Source organism: Panicum virgatum, chromosome 9K, assembly GCF_016808335.1.
Source record: "Panicum virgatum strain AP13 chromosome 9K, P.virgatum_v5, whole genome shotgun sequence".
Taxonomy (NCBI): domain Eukaryota; kingdom Viridiplantae; phylum Streptophyta; class Magnoliopsida; order Poales; family Poaceae; genus Panicum; species Panicum virgatum.
The window spans coordinates 55,389,554-55,407,680 of NC_053144.1; the positions used below are offsets into that span (position 1 = coordinate 55,389,554).

An 18,127-nucleotide genomic window follows, 5' to 3' on the forward strand; every position below is an offset into this window, starting at 1 on the left:
AATTTTTGTCTCTCAAATTTTTGTTTCTAATTTTTGTTTCTGGTTAAAAAAATTTCTCTTAGAAAAAATTTCTAAAATCGGAAAACGACAAAAAAATTTCTAAAAACGGGAAAAAAACTGTTGTCGGGAGATCGACCGTACGGGAGCCTCCCGTACGGTTGACCGTAAACTAGCGATACGGTTGACCGTAAACTAGCGAGACCCAATTGTTGAGGCATAAAGTCACAAATCTCTGAAAGCCAAACAGTAACAATATTTGTCACTGTCATCAGTATTCACACTCACAGCATCGAGCATGTCAAACAACACACAAAAATTGCCAAGACAACCAACTTTACAGATGAAGTGCAAACACCTCGACAGTCAGCACACACCGATCAGAATGCCTGACCACTAAAACGCCCATCACAACGCCGGCGACTGAATTAATCCTGTCGCGCGCTAAAAATCTAAAACCAGTCGGCTGTCGCGTATGCTACCATCTCCTAAACTTCGCCCGTCCTCAGAGTTCAGAATCCCCCGGACGTGGCGGCACGACGAACGACCGGCGTCAGCTACGACCTGAGCTTGAGCGATTCCAGGCTGTGGATCCCCTTCTTCAGAATCCCGTGGAGCGGCAGGCCGCCGCTCCTGGCCTTGGACCGCTTCGCCGCCGCACCGTCCCGCGGGGCGACGGCGGCGGCGCCTTCTTCCGCCACCCAGACGCCTTTGCCCTTCCTGTCGGCGTGGGCGTGCGCTCCCGCGCTGTTGGGCTTGGGCGTGCGCCCGTCGAAGCTCTCGAACAGGTCGGGGGAGTAGCGCCGCAGCATCTCGCTCGCCGACGAGTACCCCATCAGCCGGTGGAGCTTGCCGTCCGTGCCCTCCCTCCCGTCGGCGGTGTTGAAGGATGAGTTCCTCGACACGTACAGCGGCTGCCCGTCCTCGGTGCTGGTCGAGTGGCTCACGCCGAACGAGAGCCCGTACTCCTCCGAGTAGGACACTGGGTCCGCCTGCTCGAAGCCAGCGGCGTAGCGGCCGTCGGCAGCGGCCTGGTGACGGTGGACTTCGTAGTCGTAGCCGTCCGTGCTGTACCCGTCGCCGCCGAACGGCGACTGCAGCTTCTTCCTGCTGGGGTCCCTGTAGGAGTAGGACAGGACCTCGGAGCAGGAGCCGCACTGCAGCCGGCGAGTCCCTCTGCTCTGGACGGCGAAGTCGGTGGGCAGCTGGACGAGCCTGGCGCAGTTGGAGCAGATCACGAAGGGGGCGCCGCGGAGGACCGGCCGGCAGTGGTTTCTGGGCGGGGGGCGGCGCTTGATCTCCTTGTTGACCGGTGGCTGGTGCATTGCCGCAGGTTCTTGCTTGCAGGACCTGTAACAGGGTGGCTGGCAGCTGTGGCAGCACTCGTGCCGGCAGGGTCTCATCTCCGATTGCACGTTGTGATGGAAGGAGTAAACCCTGTGCCGGCGGTATCGCAGCGAGGGCAGCCCACGGGGAGCAACCTGGCCGGACCTGCTGAGGCGAGCAGCGTAGCCAGAATGCTTTGGAGCAGGATGATATGCTGCAAGAGGTGCGCTGGATGTGATGGCTGCACGGGTCATGTGGCCTGCATCTTGTTTGGAAGGACGTGGAGGATGATACGCCTTTGGCTTGGATTCTGAAGGTTTATGGAACAATTCAGAAAGGTCGCCCTTCAGTTCATCCACCGTGTTCATGATCTTTGATTGAAGAGGTTCACTTGCCCTGAAGCTCTTTGACTGGAGAGAAGTCCGTGCAGAATGGAAATCAAGCGAGTTGACTGATGCTCGGAGATCACAAGACCGAGACAGTACCCTAACAAGATAACTCTTCTTGTTTGCTGCATGTTCGGCTGCGCCTGCATCCTTCTGCTCAGCATCTTGCATACTGGCAGCTGTTTTGCTCGACTCAGAAGAAACCATGTTGTTTTCAGAGGCGTTCAAGTGGCATTCCGTATCATCATCATCTTCTTTTACTCTGCAAGTCTCTAAATTCTCTGCAGGTTGTTCAATGGTGTGGTTTTCTGCTTCGCCAGAATCTCGGCATGTGCTATTTGCATTGGAGTTCTCCAGGTCAGCAGGGCCTTCCATCCTTGAATTGGTATCCTCAAAATCCTGATGGTCTTTGCTCTCATTATTCTGAACCTCCATATTATTGTTCTCAGGTAGCAGGCAATCACCACTTTGATTGCTGCCATGCTTGGTGCTAGGAGTGTCGGCAATGCAGGAGCTGTCCATGGCAACTTCAGTGGAAGCATGATCTTTGGTTTGAGGAGGCACTCCATTGCTCACTGAGGTAGCAACCGAAAAATTGTCGGAGTCTTGCCGAACTTGTTTCTTGGCCACATCTTGTCCATTGTTAGCCCGGATTTTAGCTGCAAAAGTGCGACACGAAGACACCCTTGAGAAAAAAAAACTAACAAACAGATGATAAGCGTTAGGTATCCTTGCATGGTGAAATTGTCCAATTTACCTCGAAGAGTGGTGCCGCATCCGCCACACCTGTAGACCGTAACATTGGGCGGTTCTGGGAGAACGTTCAAACACTTCGGGCATCTCACAAGGCGATAACTTTCTGTGTTTGCCATCGAGGAAGAAAGGACCATAGCATCACCAGGATCTCACAAATTCAGTGACCACCAAAGTTGCGAAGGATGTGTCCTCTATACTGAGTTCCAATACCAGAAGACGCCTACAGCTGCAAATATTCAGGGAAATAGGATCAGAATCTCAGTTACAGAGCAGAATAGCAGTCTTTATTAGGTTTGTAGCACGAAAATTTGCTCTGCAGTCAAAATTTGCAAGCCGTTTTGATCTACTGGCAAAGTAAAAAAGTAGGAATCACAAGAATTTTATTGACAGGAAAACAACAAATCCGAAAAGATAGTGATTCCTTTAGATAGGCTTCAAAAGCTGCTAATTGTCCTAATCCCTTTGTCCTGTTCATAGGTCATCAATTATCCTCCAGCTTCCCCCGAAATCGCAACCTCCCGCAAATTAATCTACTTGAACAAACACCTAAAATGGTCAACTTTGAACTAGCGCTTTTAGAAAGATTGATGATTTCGGTACCGGTACAACGACCGCAAAAGACCTCTTTCAGAAAACAACTACTAGAACTAAGGTTGCCATGATGGCCGGTGGGTAGCACAAAGAACCCACAAAAGTTGGAGCAGAATCTCCTACCTCAAAACAACGCGCGATCTCCCGAGCCAGGACAGCAAAACAACGAAGGAAGCAACACCTTGCCATTCAGAACTCAGAGAAGTCCTGAACTAGCCTCTCATGAAAGGTTGGGGGGGGGGGGGGGTAGCCGGGGGACCCTGCCTGCCGTGCAGACTCCCATCTCCAAGCTCAATTCACCGCCGACTGGATCAAACTACCCTCGAGAAGAATCCCCAGAGAGAGGGGGCAGGGAGGGAGAGAGCTCACCTTTCTGCAGGGCCTGTAGCCTCTGGACGCTTCCTCTTCGTCCCTTTCTCCTCTTCTCTGTGCCCAGGCCGTGTCGTCTCGTCTCCTTCCCCTTGTTTAACCCTTGTTTCTTTGTTTCTTCCTCCCGCCCCCCTCCCTCCAACTGTTCTCGGAAGTTATGCCGCACTTGCTCCGCAAGAGGCCTAAAAAACGACAGGGACACTAAATAAACAAGTCGCCGTTCCCGCGGCGAGGCGAGAGCAGTTGACTGGGGTTGGGAGAAAGCTAGCGCCCCACCACTGGTGGGGACTGAGCTGCGGAGTCGGGGGAGGGAAGAGCCAAGAGGGCGAAGGGGACCGGGAGAAGGCAGGGAAGGGGACTCGCGTGCCGGCGCGCCCCGGTCCGTGGTCAAACGTGCGCGCGGTAAAATAAGAGGAACAAGGAAGAGGGGGCGTGATGGGTTGACAGTTGACTAGCTGGGCCTGTGTTGACCGGAAGATTCTGCGGAGACCGAGCCGCGTCGAGGCGGTCAGAGAGAGGCGGGAGCGCCTCCCGGGCGAACTAGAATAATATACTCCATGGAACAATGGAGGTTTTTATCTGGACCATTCATCTTGTACTCGGGATATGTGTTGTACCTCCTGACGTCTGATTATGTTCCGCCAGTGTACTTTTGTACTATATACATATGTATTTTCGGATTTCGTGCTGTACGCAGTAACATAATATTATTATCCAGAACAAGTACGGTTGGGAACATTTCAAAATTATTTGAATCCTCCGCCTCTCTCTTCATCTCCCGTCTACCCCTCTCTCTCCTCGCGGACCGGCCGCCACCGCAGATCTGCGGAGACCACCCGCGACCGGACGCCGCCGCAGATCTGCACCAGCTCCGGCGCCCTGGGCATCGCTGGTCACGGCGCGGTGGCTCCGGCGTCGCGGTTCGGCAGCGCGGAGACCACCTGTGATCGGACGCCACGGCAGATCTGCGCCAGCTCCGGCGCCCTGGGCATCGCGGTTCACGGCGCGACGGCCCGGGCGTCGCGGTCCGGCGGCGCGGAGACCACCCGCGGCCGGCGGCGCTCGAGGGCCTGACGACGCTGGAGCTCATGGGCGCCGACCGCACGGGGCTCCTCTCCGAGGTCTTCGCCATGCTAGACAACATGGAGTGCAGCATCATGGAGGCCTGCGCGTGGACGCACCGCGGCTGCCTACCCTGCGTGGCGTTCCTCCGCGGCGAGGACCCGGACGCCGGTCGCGGGGCGCGCATCCTCGCCCGCCTCGGCCACCTCGCCTACTTCTACAGCGCCCCGGCCAGCCCCACTCGCGGCGGCCCCAAGGACTTCGGCGCCGCCGCCGTCCTCCTCGACTTCGGCTTCTCGTCACCGTCGCCCTCCGCCGCCGCCATGTCGTCCGCGGACGAGCTCTTCTGCAACGGCCAGATCCGCCACATCCGCCTCGCCGCCGCGCTGCTCCAGCCGCCGCAGCCCCATGGGGATGCCGCGGCGGCACCCGGCTCCGGCGCCGCGAAGGAGGACAAATGCGGCGGCGGCGGCGGCATCGGCGCCGCGCCCGACGAGCGCGACCGCGTCCGGGCCGCTCCGTGCGTCGGAAGGCTGGGCGGGCGCTGCAGCCGGGCGAGGCGGATGCGGTGCTGGCTGGTGGGCGCCGGGCGGCGGACGCGGTGCTGGGCTGTGGGCGCCGGCGAGGCGGACGCGGTTCTGGGCGGCGCTGCAGCCGGGCGAGGCCGACGCTCAGGAGACTGGCCATCGCCAGCGCCGACGAGGACCGCAACGACGCCGCGCCCTCGCCGCGCGGGCTCGACCCCGCGGTGCTCGCCGCGATACCCGTGGTCGCGGTAGCCGAGGGCCCGGGCGCCGTCACGAGCGGGGACTGCGCGGTCTGCCTCGCCGAGCTCGAGCCCGGGGAGAAGGCCCGCGAGCTGCCGCGCTGCGGCCACCGCTTCCATGTCGAGTGCATCGACGCCTGGTTCCGCGGCGACGCCACGTGCCCGCTCTGCCGCGCGGACGCCGTCGTCGTCAACGCCGCGCCGTCCGCGCCCGCAAAAGATGGGGCGCCGCCGGAGGTGCGCATAGACGTAGCCGGAGACGCCGCGGGCCATCATTCCGTCGCGCCGCCGATGACGGCGAGGCAGCCGAGCGGCACGGATCTTGGCAAGGCGAGGCAGGTCTTCGCTTCCGCCCGCTTCGCCGCTTCCTTCTGCGAGGCGCTGGTGGCGGCGCACGAGATGGCGTCGGAGGCCTCATCCATCGCCGCCGCGGGGCCTGCGCCATTCTCCACTTGTGATTCTTTTGTTTGCTCTCAGTTCAAGTCGAGCAGCGGCTTTGGTTTTGTTTCCCTTGATCTCTCCTCTGATTTTGCTCCGCATCTTGCTTTTCGTTTGATCTTATTTCTTGGCGATCTGGAAGGGATTCTTTTCGATTCGATTTTGGGAAAGCACGATGTACAAGAAATATTCATGGTATATTACTATTGTATACACCACGATGTACCACAGCTGATTTTCTTCTCAATTTTATTTGTTGTGGATAATCCTTTATGTTTATTGTTGATTTTTTTAGTCCATGCACCACCTGTCTAAGTTCGGGATAATTTTGGTGTTCCACCAGCGAGCATGGATTTGTATATTTGTACAGGAAGAATTTGTATTTTGTGTTTTTACTGTTGTTAATATACTCATAGCATATAGAACCGTGACTAAAAAATGTGTTCAAATCTAAGTGTACAACGAGAATGAGCTCTTGTCAAGTGTTGAGTATACTTTGGTACATATTACATTTGATCAGTACAATAATATAATTACTACTATTGTAGCAGTGTACAACATTAAAAGAGCATGGTACAGTGGAGTACCTAGAGTTATCTGTATCTAACGAAGATTATCAGTCTTATCATGATTCGATTTTAGTTATATTTATGTTAATGTACATGAGAGAGAAGATAGCTATGGATAACGATACTATTTTAAAATTTGAACAAGTAATGCATATGGAGCAGAGAGTAAGCCATTAGCTTTACACGGAACCCGAAGTCAAAAGGGTGCTGCTAGCACTGTGTAGGAGGACAGGCTTTTCCCACCACTAGCTGGACACGCGCCCACCTTCGATATACATACACTCAAAAAAAAATGAGATACATATGGAATACTAGCACTAAAGACAAGCTGGCACATATCCCTATATAAGAAGAACGGCCACGATAACTTCTATCACAGCTCCGTGGTGTACCAATCATTTTTCGCTCCCGGGCCGTCACCTCATCCCGGCGCTCTGACTGGACTCGTGGTCGATTGTCTCCGGTTGCCGCCGCGACGCCGTGTGGGGCCGGGGCCCTGCCCGCGCGCGTGCTCGGCTGCTGGTCAAGCGGTGAGCCTCTGTGCAGCCGTGACGTGCGTGCTGCGTACTCCTTCCATCCCAAAATAATTGTAATTTTAGAGTTTAAATTTTGTTCTATAAAAAATGTAAACTTTGACCCACCTACCACAAAAGACAAGATAATTTTCGGAAGATTATCACAAAAGACAATTAATACCTCATCCACTCCTCACAAAAAACAAGAGATATTTTGATAATTTTACACACAGCATTGGTTTGTGCGCTTGATTCTATAATTGTATTTATTTTGGGATGGGGGAGTAGGTGGGTGGGTGGGTGGTCTGGTTCTAGGCTCCGTTTGGATGCATAGCACAAAACGTGCTAGGAAAAGAATCTTCAATGCATGAGCCACTAAATAAAATTTATTTGTAAAATTTTTTCACGGATGTGTGTAACTTTTCGTGACGAATCTAATGATGGTAATTAATCCATGATTGGCTACAATAATACTACAGTAACTATTCTCTAATCGTGCGGTTACAGACCTCATTAGATTCGTCTCGTGAAGTAGTGCAGAAATTGTAGAGTTAGTTTTGTAAAATACTTTTATTTAATACATCTAATTATTGGTTAAAGTGAGCTGCAGTGTTTTGTTTTGTGCTACCCAACCAAAAGGGCCTGGTTCCGTCCGTGGAGGGCCTGCCTGTCTGGGCTCGAGCCAGGCAATGGATGAGACCGGCATACTAGACAGGGGCTGGAGGTGCTACTGGTTGGTAGTACTAGAAGTCTTCTTGATTCTAGAACCAGAAGTTCCACTGGCCATCCTCTCGATGTGTTCGTTGGTCGTTGGTCGTTGGTAGCCGCAAGAGTGCAAGACCGCGAGACACCATCACACCACGGGCGGCTTCACGTGGCGGTGATGGCAGGGCAGCAGCAGACCCCCCCTGTCCCGTTCCAAAAGTAGGAGTACGGAGTGCCCCGTGAGTCCGTGTCAATTGTCAAAGGTCGGTTCACGGACTCACGGGCGTGCTGTAGCGCACCAGCAGCGTACGGGTCATCGTTACGGGTCAGCGAGGCTACTGCGGTCGCTTATACGACTGCTGCTGCTACCTGTTTACCAGTTGATCGATTGGAGAGTTCCCAGAACGCGCCCACAGTTCTGGGGCGCGTGGATTGCTGGTGAGCGGGAGACCTCAGCGCCACCGCACGGGCGCGCCCATGTGCACGGTCATGGAGAACCGGTCGCAGTTGGGCAACTTGCCCGGCAGGCCGGCACCACCGCCGCTGTGCCTTATCCATGGATGCCTATCGGCGATAGCTGCGTCTGCTCGACCGCCTTCAGTCCAGCTCCAGCTGCCGCCATTATTTAGTACTCTCTTTTTTTGAAGCAAACAGTCACCCAACCTACATACTAATCCAGATCAGTTGAAAGGAAAAAGCGCTCCGGGCAGGCTATCTACGGGAATGAACGAGAATCACGAGAGGTGTCGTGTACCGGCCCTGGCCACCGTCCCTGTCTCCGTTCAGCTTCCAGGTCGGCATCGCCAGCGACGCGCGTGGACCAGCCAACAGCATCTGCAGCAGTGTGGGAGGACGGCGGCGATCTTGGCTGCTGCACGCCGGCGGAATTGACTTTGGTTGGGCGAGCGTCGGCAGCGCCATCAATTGGCCGGCGGAATCTGGTGTCCGTGAATGACTGGAATGGTGAATGTAAGGTCCCCGCAATTTCAAACCCCAAAATGCGTTCACATGGGGGACCTTACAGTATTTTTCATTTTTCTCTCACAGCACTCCAGCTCCAGCCTGCCGAACACGGTAAGTGATGGCTAAGCTGGTTGGTCGCTGTACTAGTGTGCCAAGAGCGTAGGCCCCGGTTTAACCAAGAGGTCGGCCATCACGCGCAGGCGCGGCTTGCTGCACATGGGGGCCTCCACTAGCAAAAGTTCTAGGCCTGAGGCTCTGTTTAGTTCCCACCCGTAAATACAAAAACGCAAAATTTTGCGAAGAAATTTTACTAATTTGAAGTACTAAATAAAATTTATTTATAAAACTTTTTGCATAGATGAGCTTTAAATCGCGAGACGAATCTAACGAGCCTACTTAATCCATAATTTGCAACAGTGATGCTACATTAACCATCCGCTAATTATTAATTAATCATAGATTAATTAGCATCATTAGATTCGTCTCGCGATTTACAACACATCTATGCAAAAAGTTTTCTAAATAAACTTTATTTAGTACTTCCAATTAGCAAGATTCCGTCGAAAAAAAATTAAACACGGCCTCAGTGCCGACGAAGTCAAAAGAGGTTTGGTTTCCATCATTATATGACAAACGAACTTCGCTTTTCACTAACCCACCGGGCCAAAGAGACTAAACCACGACCAGGTTGAAATGGCTGCCCTTTCGTCAATCGTGATCCTCCAATATGTACAACAACTAAAGCAACATCCTACTAGTGTTGACTACCGACGGGCAGAGAAAATGGCACTGACCAGAATACTCGACAGTGGCAGGGAGAATCTCCTCGTCCTGCAAGAATGCAACCAGCACGATGTGTCAATAGTCCATCGGAAGCTCCCATTCATCCTTGGCATCCCTCTCTTTCCTACGGAGTTTTCGGCCTCCCTGACTATTTGCTCTTCTCTTCCCAGACCTGCGGTACCCGTCAAACTCACCACCAGGTCCATGGATGTTTTGTGTGCCCAAAATGCCCTAACATCCAGTTAACAGTTACTTTCACTCAACAAGGTTTTCTCAATCCTACTATATGCACATTTGAAGGTTTATTTAACAGTTTAAGTTGAATGAGTGCATCAGAACCAGTCAGTAATGCAGACCTGTGTTAACCGTTGAACCCGGGAGACTGCATCTTCGTGCACTACAATTGTATCAGAGATTATATCCAGCACATCTTCCATGAACAAACAGTATGTGCTTACCTGCAAACAAAAGTAAGTGGTCTATCAAGAAAGCAGCAGAATAGTATTCAAAAGGATTCTGGGTACAACGAGACTGCTATTTGAGTCAAATTACCAGACTAGAAGGGACGATAGAAAACCCAAATGAGTCAAGCTCAAGAGACTCCATAGCACCTGAGTTGATGTCAAATGTGAAACCACGCACCTAAGGAATCAAAAAGTGAACTTAAAATCAGCTGAATCCAAGTAGAATCTTTAGATGCAAAGGGGAAATGAAATTCATGCAGATTACCACTCTTTAAAGACCACAAAGACTCACCTTACCAACATTGCGCCGCCTAGAAGTTACAACATTGTAGCCCACCTAACAAGATTACCATCATGTTAAATGGCAAAACTATTTGAACAGTTTTTCATTCTTGAAAAAAGGGAAATTGAAGCATTGAAAACACTGTGAGCATCGGGGACAGAGATTGTTCTTTAGTCTGAATTATTCACTGAATAAATATAGTTTGATGTCATATGGTTAATAATAAATCTTATTCCAACAAACAAAGCTGGCATACCAAGCTGTGCAATCCAATAAGATTATGTTCATTCTCGATCACAGATTCATCCTCAACAAGCACCACATCTCCAACCTACAAAAGGGATCCATTCCTTGTTCATTAGTTGAATTGGTGCTACACTGTAGATAAGAACATATTCTCCCTTATGTTTATATGGACAGCAAAGATAGAGTCGCGCGCGCGGGCGGGGGGAGTGTCGAGGTATTCAGTACCATCATACCTGATATATGTCCTCAAAAGGGAATTTCTCTTCTTCTCCTGAAAGTAAGCTTGGCCTCACTTCAACCAATGCAACAACCCACTGAGCAAAAATAGAACAGGATAGTATAAAGAAAAGGTGATATCGCTTTCAGAATTGATTATTAGCCGAAGATGTAATCTGCCCATATTGTCATTTCTGATAACGCCCAATACAATGTTGCAGCATGTTTATCTTTTAAGAATGATTCTTTTCACACCACTGTAAATTTGAAAAGATCCAACTTGTCTCATCGGCGTTGTGGGTCCAGGCCCATTGTCATTGGTGCAATGGATGGCATAGAAGGGATTAGGTGAGTTTACACTGGGGATATAAGGAACGAACATTAGAGTAATGTTGTCACACAGAAATGGTTATCTTCAAATAAGCAGAGATGACCCCTAGCAGCTAGCTCAACAAAAGGGGAAGGTGAAGTGTGATGCATGCAGTAAGCCTTCGTCTACTTAGATGTGTGGAACTGCGAATCTTAGCCACTGCTACTAGATTCTCCACAAGATTTTAACTAACAATTGGAGACTGTAACAAGGTTGGGATGTCTGCATTACACAGTCATTGTGAATTTTTTTAAAAACTAAAGCAATAACATGGCTCTCAGTCATAGTACTGTTATGATCCTTGGATCGTTTGGGTAATTATCGCCAGGAAGAAGGCTGCACGGCAGCAGCTTGGGTGTTTCATTGGGACAAGAGGGGATGATATATGGGAATGATTTGTTCTTTCTTCATGCTTCCTTCATTCTAATAGCAGTATGTGCCTCTTCTTTATAGAGGTCGAGCCTCCCAATATTCTTCTCTATTATAAGCATAACCTTCCCACACTAACCTGATAGGTTAGGAATCATTGGCAGCCCTAGGCTGGCAAGCGCTACATAGTATGGTTCGCTTTATCAGTACCATTGCACAAAAGGCATATTAAAAAGCTTCACCAGCATCAAATGATACAACAGCCAAGTTACTTCCACTATTATAAATTACCTTCTCTAATGGTGACTAGAGAAGTTAGTGGCTAAGATTCCCAATAAGAAGTCAGTTGCAGAAGATAGTGAACCAGAAAATTTAGGTAGGACTGATGATTCATGTCGAAGACATACTGGCTGAGCATTGCAATTAAAGAGGTGTGTTCTTCTGAAGATGATGCAGTGCTGATGTGAATTTTATTGTCTACCATCATCTTAGCTTAGGCCTTGTTTAGTTCCCTTCAAAATTCCAAAACTTTACAAGATTCCCCATCACATCGAATTTTTCAACCCATACATGAAGTATTAAATGTAGCTAAACAAAATAACTAATTACACAGTTTGTCTATAATTTGCGAGATGAATCTTTTGAGCCTAGTTAATCCATGGCGGGACAATAAAGTCCAAATACAAACTAAAGTGATACAGTGCTTTATATCCAAAACTTTATGCATCTAAACAAGGCCTTAGGTATTGAAGATCCATCTCCTTTCCTTTACTAGGGCCTGTTCAGAATAGAAGCAATTCCATGCAGTGCCACACAGACACCACTCTAGAACTTAAGTTAGGAGATATATATTCTCTATTTTTTCTGCTCCACCATTGATGATGCTGATGTATCAAATCTATCTTAAAAAAGTTACTTAAACTCTAATTGTTGTACTACATGGACCTTTGAGACCTTTGAACACTCCCCTGAGCTAAATCGCGACTGAAGTTTGTACTATCACATGATATACTGCCAATAAACAAATAACAGTGATCCAAATTACTTGACATATTATAATGATTCGAACTGGTTCTGCATCATGTTTTCCTACTTTAATGATATGATGACACGCAACTCTCCTGCATATTCGAGGAAAAAAAAAACTGTCTCCATAGCGAATTGATGATACGTGAAAGAAACAAAACTAGTGCACAACGAAATAGAAAATTCAGCTTGGTGCACAATGACATACTGTTACACACTTACACTAAGGATATCAGATAGACTCCCAGTAAGAAACGATGTCAGAGTTAAGGCCAATCCATCAATTACATTAAGCACATTACGCTGTGATTATTGACCCAACGATTGATACAGATAAGAAAAGGACTAAACGTTGTTATAAAACGTAAGTGGTAATCGCCGCCATGAACTGCCCAGAATCACAAGGCTCGCAGCACGCAGCTCGACCAAACCCAAACAAAAAACAAGTGCAGAGAGCTGCAGCCCGTACGTACCGAGGCGGCGTCGACCCAGAGCTGCGAGACGAACCCAAGGCTCCGTGCCGAGCTCACACTGATCACCTGCTTTGCGAGCAGAGCCGATCGCCTCGCCATCTGCCTCCTCCGCCGCCGCCTCGTATCGCTCGCACTCCTCTCCGCCTCCCTCTCCCCATCGCCCTCGCTGACAGCTCCCAGTCCCTCACCCGCCTCGACAGCCACTACCGCCCCCTCCTCCTCCTCCTCCAGCTCAAGCTCCCGCTTCAGCGCGAGGAAGTCGAAGCTGGACGGCGGCGAATGCTCGTCGTCCGGTGCGCCGGCGCCCGCGCGCGCGACGATGGCACGGCTCCGGGCTGGGGTCGGGCCTTGCTGGGGAGCGGGCCTGCGCTTCGGGCTTGGAGCGGGCCTGAAGAGCGGGTGCGGGAGGCGCGCGCAGGTGCAGGAGCACATCGCTGGAGCCTGGAGCAGATTGATCGAGTGGGCGGCGAGGGAGGTCGGGTCCCAGCGGAGAACGACAACAAGATGATGGGGTAAGCGAAGCGAGTTCGTGTCCCTCGACGCGAAACAACAGAGTTTTGTGCAGCGCTTTCCTCAGGGACACACGGAAGCGATTCGAGATACAAGAATACGTCTCGCCTGACAAGAAACGTAGTCGTGGGACCACCAAGGAGGATCAGAAGATTATGGTTCATTTTGTGTGATTCCGACTTCTGAACAAAAGGAGATAAGCTCGTATCAGCATTTGCATTGCTTGTGAACACTAATTTGAGTTAGGAGCTTATGCATTTTTTAATAGATATTTACGACATAGTGTAACTTGCTAAAATAATTTTAATGGCATAAGCGCTTCGGGTGGGCGGCGAGGGAGTTGATCGAGTGGGCGGCGAGAGAGTTGATCGAGTAGACGCGAAGCCAGTTCGTGTTCCTCGACGCGAAACAGAGTTTTGCGCAGCGCTTCCTCAGTGAACACACGGAAGCGATTCGAAGTACGAGAGTACGTCTCGCGTGACAAGAAACGTATTCGTAGGGCCACCAAGAAGGATCATAAGATTGTGCATCATTTTGTCATTTTGTGTCATTCCGACTTCCGATCAAAAGGAGAGAAGTCTGTATCAGTATTTGCATTTCTTGTGAACACTAATTTGACTCATGAGCTTATGAATTTTTTTAGAGATATTTACGACATAGTGTAACTTGCTAAAATATCTTTAATGGCATGATAAGCTGGCACGAATATCACTTAGATATGCTTTTTAGAGAGAAAAAACAGCACCAAAAGATAAACTTGCGTAGTTGCACTACATTGCTAGTCAAAGCGTACATTTTATTATGATACATGGATAAAAGAATGATACTACCTCTGTCCTAAATTATAATTATTTTTTACTTTTCTAAATACATGTATTTTACTATACACCCAATTGTTCACTATGTCTGGATACATAGAAAATGCTGCTAACTAAGCACATTTAGAGTGTGTTTAGTTGGTGAAAAACTTTGAATTTTGTTACTGTATCACATTTCGTTGTTACTTGACAAGTAATATTCAATCATGGACTAATTAGGTTTAAAAGATTCATCTCATACTAATTAGTTAGACTATGTAATTAGTTATTTTTTTCAACTGCATTTAGTGCTCCATGCATGTCGGGTACTATAACTAGGGGCACCTTAACCAGGGACTAAAACGCCCTCAAAGCTGTGAAACACAACCAAACATTTGGGCCAAATCCCCCCGGGGCGGTGCCGCCACCTGTGCTTGGATGCCCAAATCATCTTCAGGTGCTAGAGGCCCAAAACGCATGCCCGACCCATGGCCCAACACTACGGTACGGCTCTTCCGAGGGCTCATCAGCCGTAGCACAGGCTCCGCCTCGCTCGAGAGCTCTCTGCCGAGGCCCCTCGTAGCGAGGGCAATCTCCGCCTCGCTCGAGGTCGCCCTCAGCCGAGCCCTCCGCGGGGCCTCGGCACGGGGGAAACTCCGACTCGCTCGAGACCCCCCTCGATAGACTGGAGCAGCGGCCCAATCACTTGACGGGATGAGCGCATTTATTGATCAACCACCCCACGGCATGGAGCGAAGTCAGACGACGGCAGCCAGCGTCAACCACCATGCCGCACAACAGACGTAACCGGCGTCCCGTCCGCCTGCCCCAGTCATCGCGCCAATATTCTTGGCGTGGTGCGGAGTGCTGTGCGGACTTGTCTGACATCGTCCCGCCACTGTGCCGCCTACCTCTTGTACTTTTCCCTCTGCAGGACCTTCGGCGTGCATGAGCAGCTACCCTCGAATGTGGTACGGCCCTTGACCAGGGTGAGGCAACCCTCAGACGGCACCCTCGATGCCCCGCCTCGCCCACGCGGAGCACTGCGCACCTCCAGTTATTTCCATGCCTTCGACTGGTGCCACAGGGCAAGGACACGCCCCGAACATAGTCAAAGGGTTTCCAAGGACGACGACCACACCTGGCGACATGCTCCACAGTGCTCGGCGACAGGGGCCCTCAACTGTTCTTCCCCAATTCGGGGGGAAAGAAGACGACTCCACTGATCCCCTACGCATGTAACCCTCCCTCCTTGAGTCTATAAAAGGAGGGACGGAGCGCACTCGAACGGAGAGCGAAGAACGCTCAGTCGCACACACGCACACTCACAACCTCCGATATTGGCACTCGCCTCAATCACCTCTAGCACACCCAGGGACTTGGGAGCTTCACTCCCTCTCCCGCACAAGCTTGTACCCCCTACTACGAGCACCCCGGTACAAGATAATACAGTACTCCTCTCTCTACTGGACGTACGGCCTCATCGACCGGAACCAGGATAAACTTGGCGTCACTGTGTTCCTTCTTGCATCAACCATCTAGAGACTAGGGCACGCAATATTTTTACTACTTGGTGCTAGACCACGAGGTCCGGACACCGATAATGCATATGTCCGAACATTCGATGTGACGGGTTGTGGCAGCCCTGCCCGACATAAACCGGCTTAAGTGCGCTAACCATCATCAAAACGACAATCAGGGTTAACACGCACTTAAAACGGAGCAATCCGGCAGTGCTGTCGGGTAAAATCCCGATAAAACCACTTACACCTGGATCGAACAAAGCAGCATAACTCACACGAAGGCGAGTCCAGAGAAAACAACTCCTCACAATATATTACACCACAGAGTTTAACATAAAAACAGAATTACAAACCAAGCTCCAAATTTAACAAAGTACTTTTCAAACCAACGTAACAGAAGTTCATCAGAGTTCTTTATTTTAGCGGAAAGTAAACATGAGAACTAACGACGATATGGATGTCTCGAGAAAGCCCGATACAAGACATCACTCGTTCTTGTCATCATTGGCCGGGGACGCATCCCACTCCACGGACCAACCAGGCGGAAGAGTGCAAGGCCAGGTCAAACTGGCAATCATATCCTCAAAGGTTTCACCTGAAATAAAATATAGCCACAAGCAAGGCTGAGTATTCTAATACTCAGCAAGGCTTACCCGACTGAGGGTATACTTAGCCCTTTATCTAGACATGCAAGGCTTTTGGCTTGAGGGGTTTGTTTTGCCGAAAAGCAATAAAGAGTAGATCCTTATTTGCAGGTTATAGTTTTCAGATTCTAGTTCAATTAACCATTCTAGGTGAGCATCTATCCAAAGGCATGCATGGTGAAAACAATTATCTTTTATTTTCCAATCAACCATGTTCATCATCCTCATCTTTCACTTCTTACTCTATGTGGCAAAAGGGTTAAGCAGTCCCAAACCGTGAGAAGCGGACGATTCGAATCGAATTTGTTAACCTTGCAAGGCAGACCTAAACACACGTCACGTGGTTACTCCCAGAGTCACACGTGCAACATTTCCCCTTTCTTTCCGGGTTGTGGATCAGGGTCACCGTCCTCGACTACAGAGCACGACGACTCTGTACCCGCATGTGCGCGCATGAGAAACGACGTTCAAAGAAGGTGAAAGTAAAGTCCACTTCCCGGTCCAATCAGGTACTTAAGCTTACCGATTACCATATTCTCGGCATGTGTCTAGTACGTTCAAACGCTTAACCACCACTACCACACACTGCGGCCTTATCAAATTTCACTAAACAGACGGGGCATCACAAGTACCACAGCCCCGCCCGTAAGCCTTATAGTTACAGCAGGTATTAAACAATCAACTCCTATAATTCTCGCGAGTGACAGGAAATCACTCGACTTCTACCGAACACTTAGCATAGCCAACTAGCGACCTACACATACTAGTGTTCAAGCATAAGTACCTAGGATCATGCAATTAAGGTTCCAGTCAACTCCTGTAAACTTAAATGCACAAATAGATAGGAACAACAATAAGTTGCATAAATTTAAAATAGTTGGACATGCTCCGGGGCTTGCCTTCCTGGGCGTAGCTGGATCTGGGCTCTTCCGAAATCGGGTTCGGGTCTTGTGCAGCTTCAGTTAGATTAACTTGAGCTTCGCGCTGCTCACTCTCGGACTCGGGCACCAGCTCGTAAGTTCCGTCAGCGAGAGTAGTAGTATCTATATGAGATGCACATAGGTGAGTTGCTGTGATGGTATGAATTATTTCACAATAACGGTGTAATGCAAACAAAACCCGAAGTTAAGTGAAACACTTTCATTCATATTTTACTGGGCAATCGTTTATAGAGTAGTAACTCAATACACATACAGTAATAAACTCAACAAAAGTTACTTCAAATAGAAGGTAAACAGTACTAGCTATCCTGCAAAACTCATCCTAAATCTTGTAGCCAATTAACCAGACAAATCATGTAATCAGACAACTCCTAGAACAATATTGAATTATACAGATTAGACTAGAGTATAAAACAATCTCAAACTTTAACAGTAGGTCTAAAAAGGGATTAATTAGCTACTGTGAATTTTTCAGGATTTATTACACACAGAAATAAATATGAGAAAATAAACAAAACATACATCAGCTTAACAAGATGAATTTTTAGATCCTGTTCTAATCAAGAACTGGGACTCAAACTCCATGGACAAGCTATACTATGCTAAAAGAACACTCAGAAATATTTTCATGATTTATTATCAATATAAACTATTTATCATAATTAAAGTCTACTAAACAAGCATTAAAACAAAGAAATAGCTACACAAATCTAAAAATATTGAAACTTGGAAAGTGGTGCTCATTTAGTATTGTAAATACACAGAAAAAGTTTCATGCATATATCTAAGTCAGAACATCCAGAAATAAAAAGCAAAATATTTTACTAGATCTAGCCAAGATTAGGGTTTCATCTAGTTACAAAGGTCAACTGGTGCTCAAATTTTTACACAACACTAATCATAGCATGAATTAGCTACCAACCAAAAATCACCTATATATTCTAAGTAGAACTCCTAGAACAATTATAGCCTAGGAAATCTAATCTTTTTCCTAGATTAAAATACAAACAGAAAATAAACATTTGCATGTAATGAAAGT

General features: G+C 49.1%; 3 protein-coding genes across 4 annotated transcripts; 1 reads left to right on the plus strand and 2 right to left on the minus strand.

The window, feature by feature from the left end:
• Nucleotides 1–233: 233 nt before the first annotated feature.
• Nucleotides 234–3,801, minus strand: LOC120652454. 2 transcript variants are annotated; one of them, XM_039930280.1, is made up of 3 exons: nt 3,426–3,801; nt 2,467–2,691; nt 234–2,368 (listed from the first exon to the last, which is right to left on the minus strand). In XM_039930280.1, exons 2-3 carry the CDS (start codon nt 2,597–2,599, stop codon nt 555–557), a joined length of 1,947 nt encoding a protein of 648 aa, XP_039786214.1. In that variant the 5' UTR covers nt 2,600–2,691; nt 3,426–3,801; the 3' UTR covers nt 234–554. The 2 variants fall into 2 exon arrangements, with proteins under 2 accessions (XP_039786214.1, XP_039786213.1); XM_039930279.1 differs by lacking the exon at nt 3,426–3,801 and adding an exon at nt 3,180–3,406.
• A 389-nt stretch (nt 3,802–4,190) lies between these two features.
• Nucleotides 4,191–5,611, plus strand: LOC120652455. Its single transcript, XM_039930281.1, has one exon. The coding sequence runs from the start codon at nt 4,514–4,516 to the stop codon at nt 5,264–5,266; it is 753 nt and encodes a 250-aa protein (XP_039786215.1). The 5' UTR covers nt 4,191–4,513; the 3' UTR covers nt 5,267–5,611.
• Nucleotides 5,612–9,014: 3,403 nt separating this feature from the next.
• LOC120652456 lies at nt 9,015–13,156 on the minus strand. The gene is made up of 7 exons (XM_039930282.1): nt 12,674–13,156; nt 10,453–10,533; nt 10,230–10,304; nt 9,983–10,027; nt 9,779–9,868; nt 9,583–9,684; nt 9,015–9,457 (listed from the first exon to the last, which is right to left on the minus strand). Exons 1-7 carry the CDS (start codon nt 13,103–13,105, stop codon nt 9,302–9,304), a joined length of 981 nt encoding a protein of 326 aa, XP_039786216.1. The 5' UTR covers nt 13,106–13,156; the 3' UTR covers nt 9,015–9,301.
• Nucleotides 13,157–18,127: the final 4,971 nt, after the last annotated feature.

What these genes read in the sequence shown, in the direction of transcription:
- LOC120652456 (XM_039930282.1), bottom strand. Translation starts at nt 13,105, where the DNA reads ATGTGCTCCTGCACCTGCGCGCGCCTCCCGCACCCGCTCTTCAGGCCC. An exon ending in TTATTGGATTGCACAGCTTG is followed by an intron (nt 10,028 to 10,229) that starts GTATGCCAGCTT and finishes TAATCTTGTTAG; the next exon opens with GTGGGCTACAATGTTGTAAC. An exon ending in GGGTTCAACGGTTAACACAG is followed by an intron (nt 9,458 to 9,582) that starts GTCTGCATTACT and finishes ACTGGATGTTAG; the next exon opens with GGCATTTTGGGCACACAAAA.
- LOC120652455 (XM_039930281.1), top strand. Translation starts at nt 4,514, where the DNA reads ATGGGCGCCGACCGCACGGGGCTCCTCTCCGAGGTCTTCGCCATGCTA.
- LOC120652454 (XM_039930280.1), bottom strand. Translation starts at nt 2,599, where the DNA reads ATGGTCCTTTCTTCCTCGATGGCAAACACAGAAAGTTATCGCCTTGTG. An exon ending in ATGCGGCACCACTCTTCGAG is followed by an intron (nt 2,369 to 2,466) that starts GTAAATTGGACA and finishes GCACTTTTGCAG; the next exon opens with CTAAAATCCGGGCTAACAAT.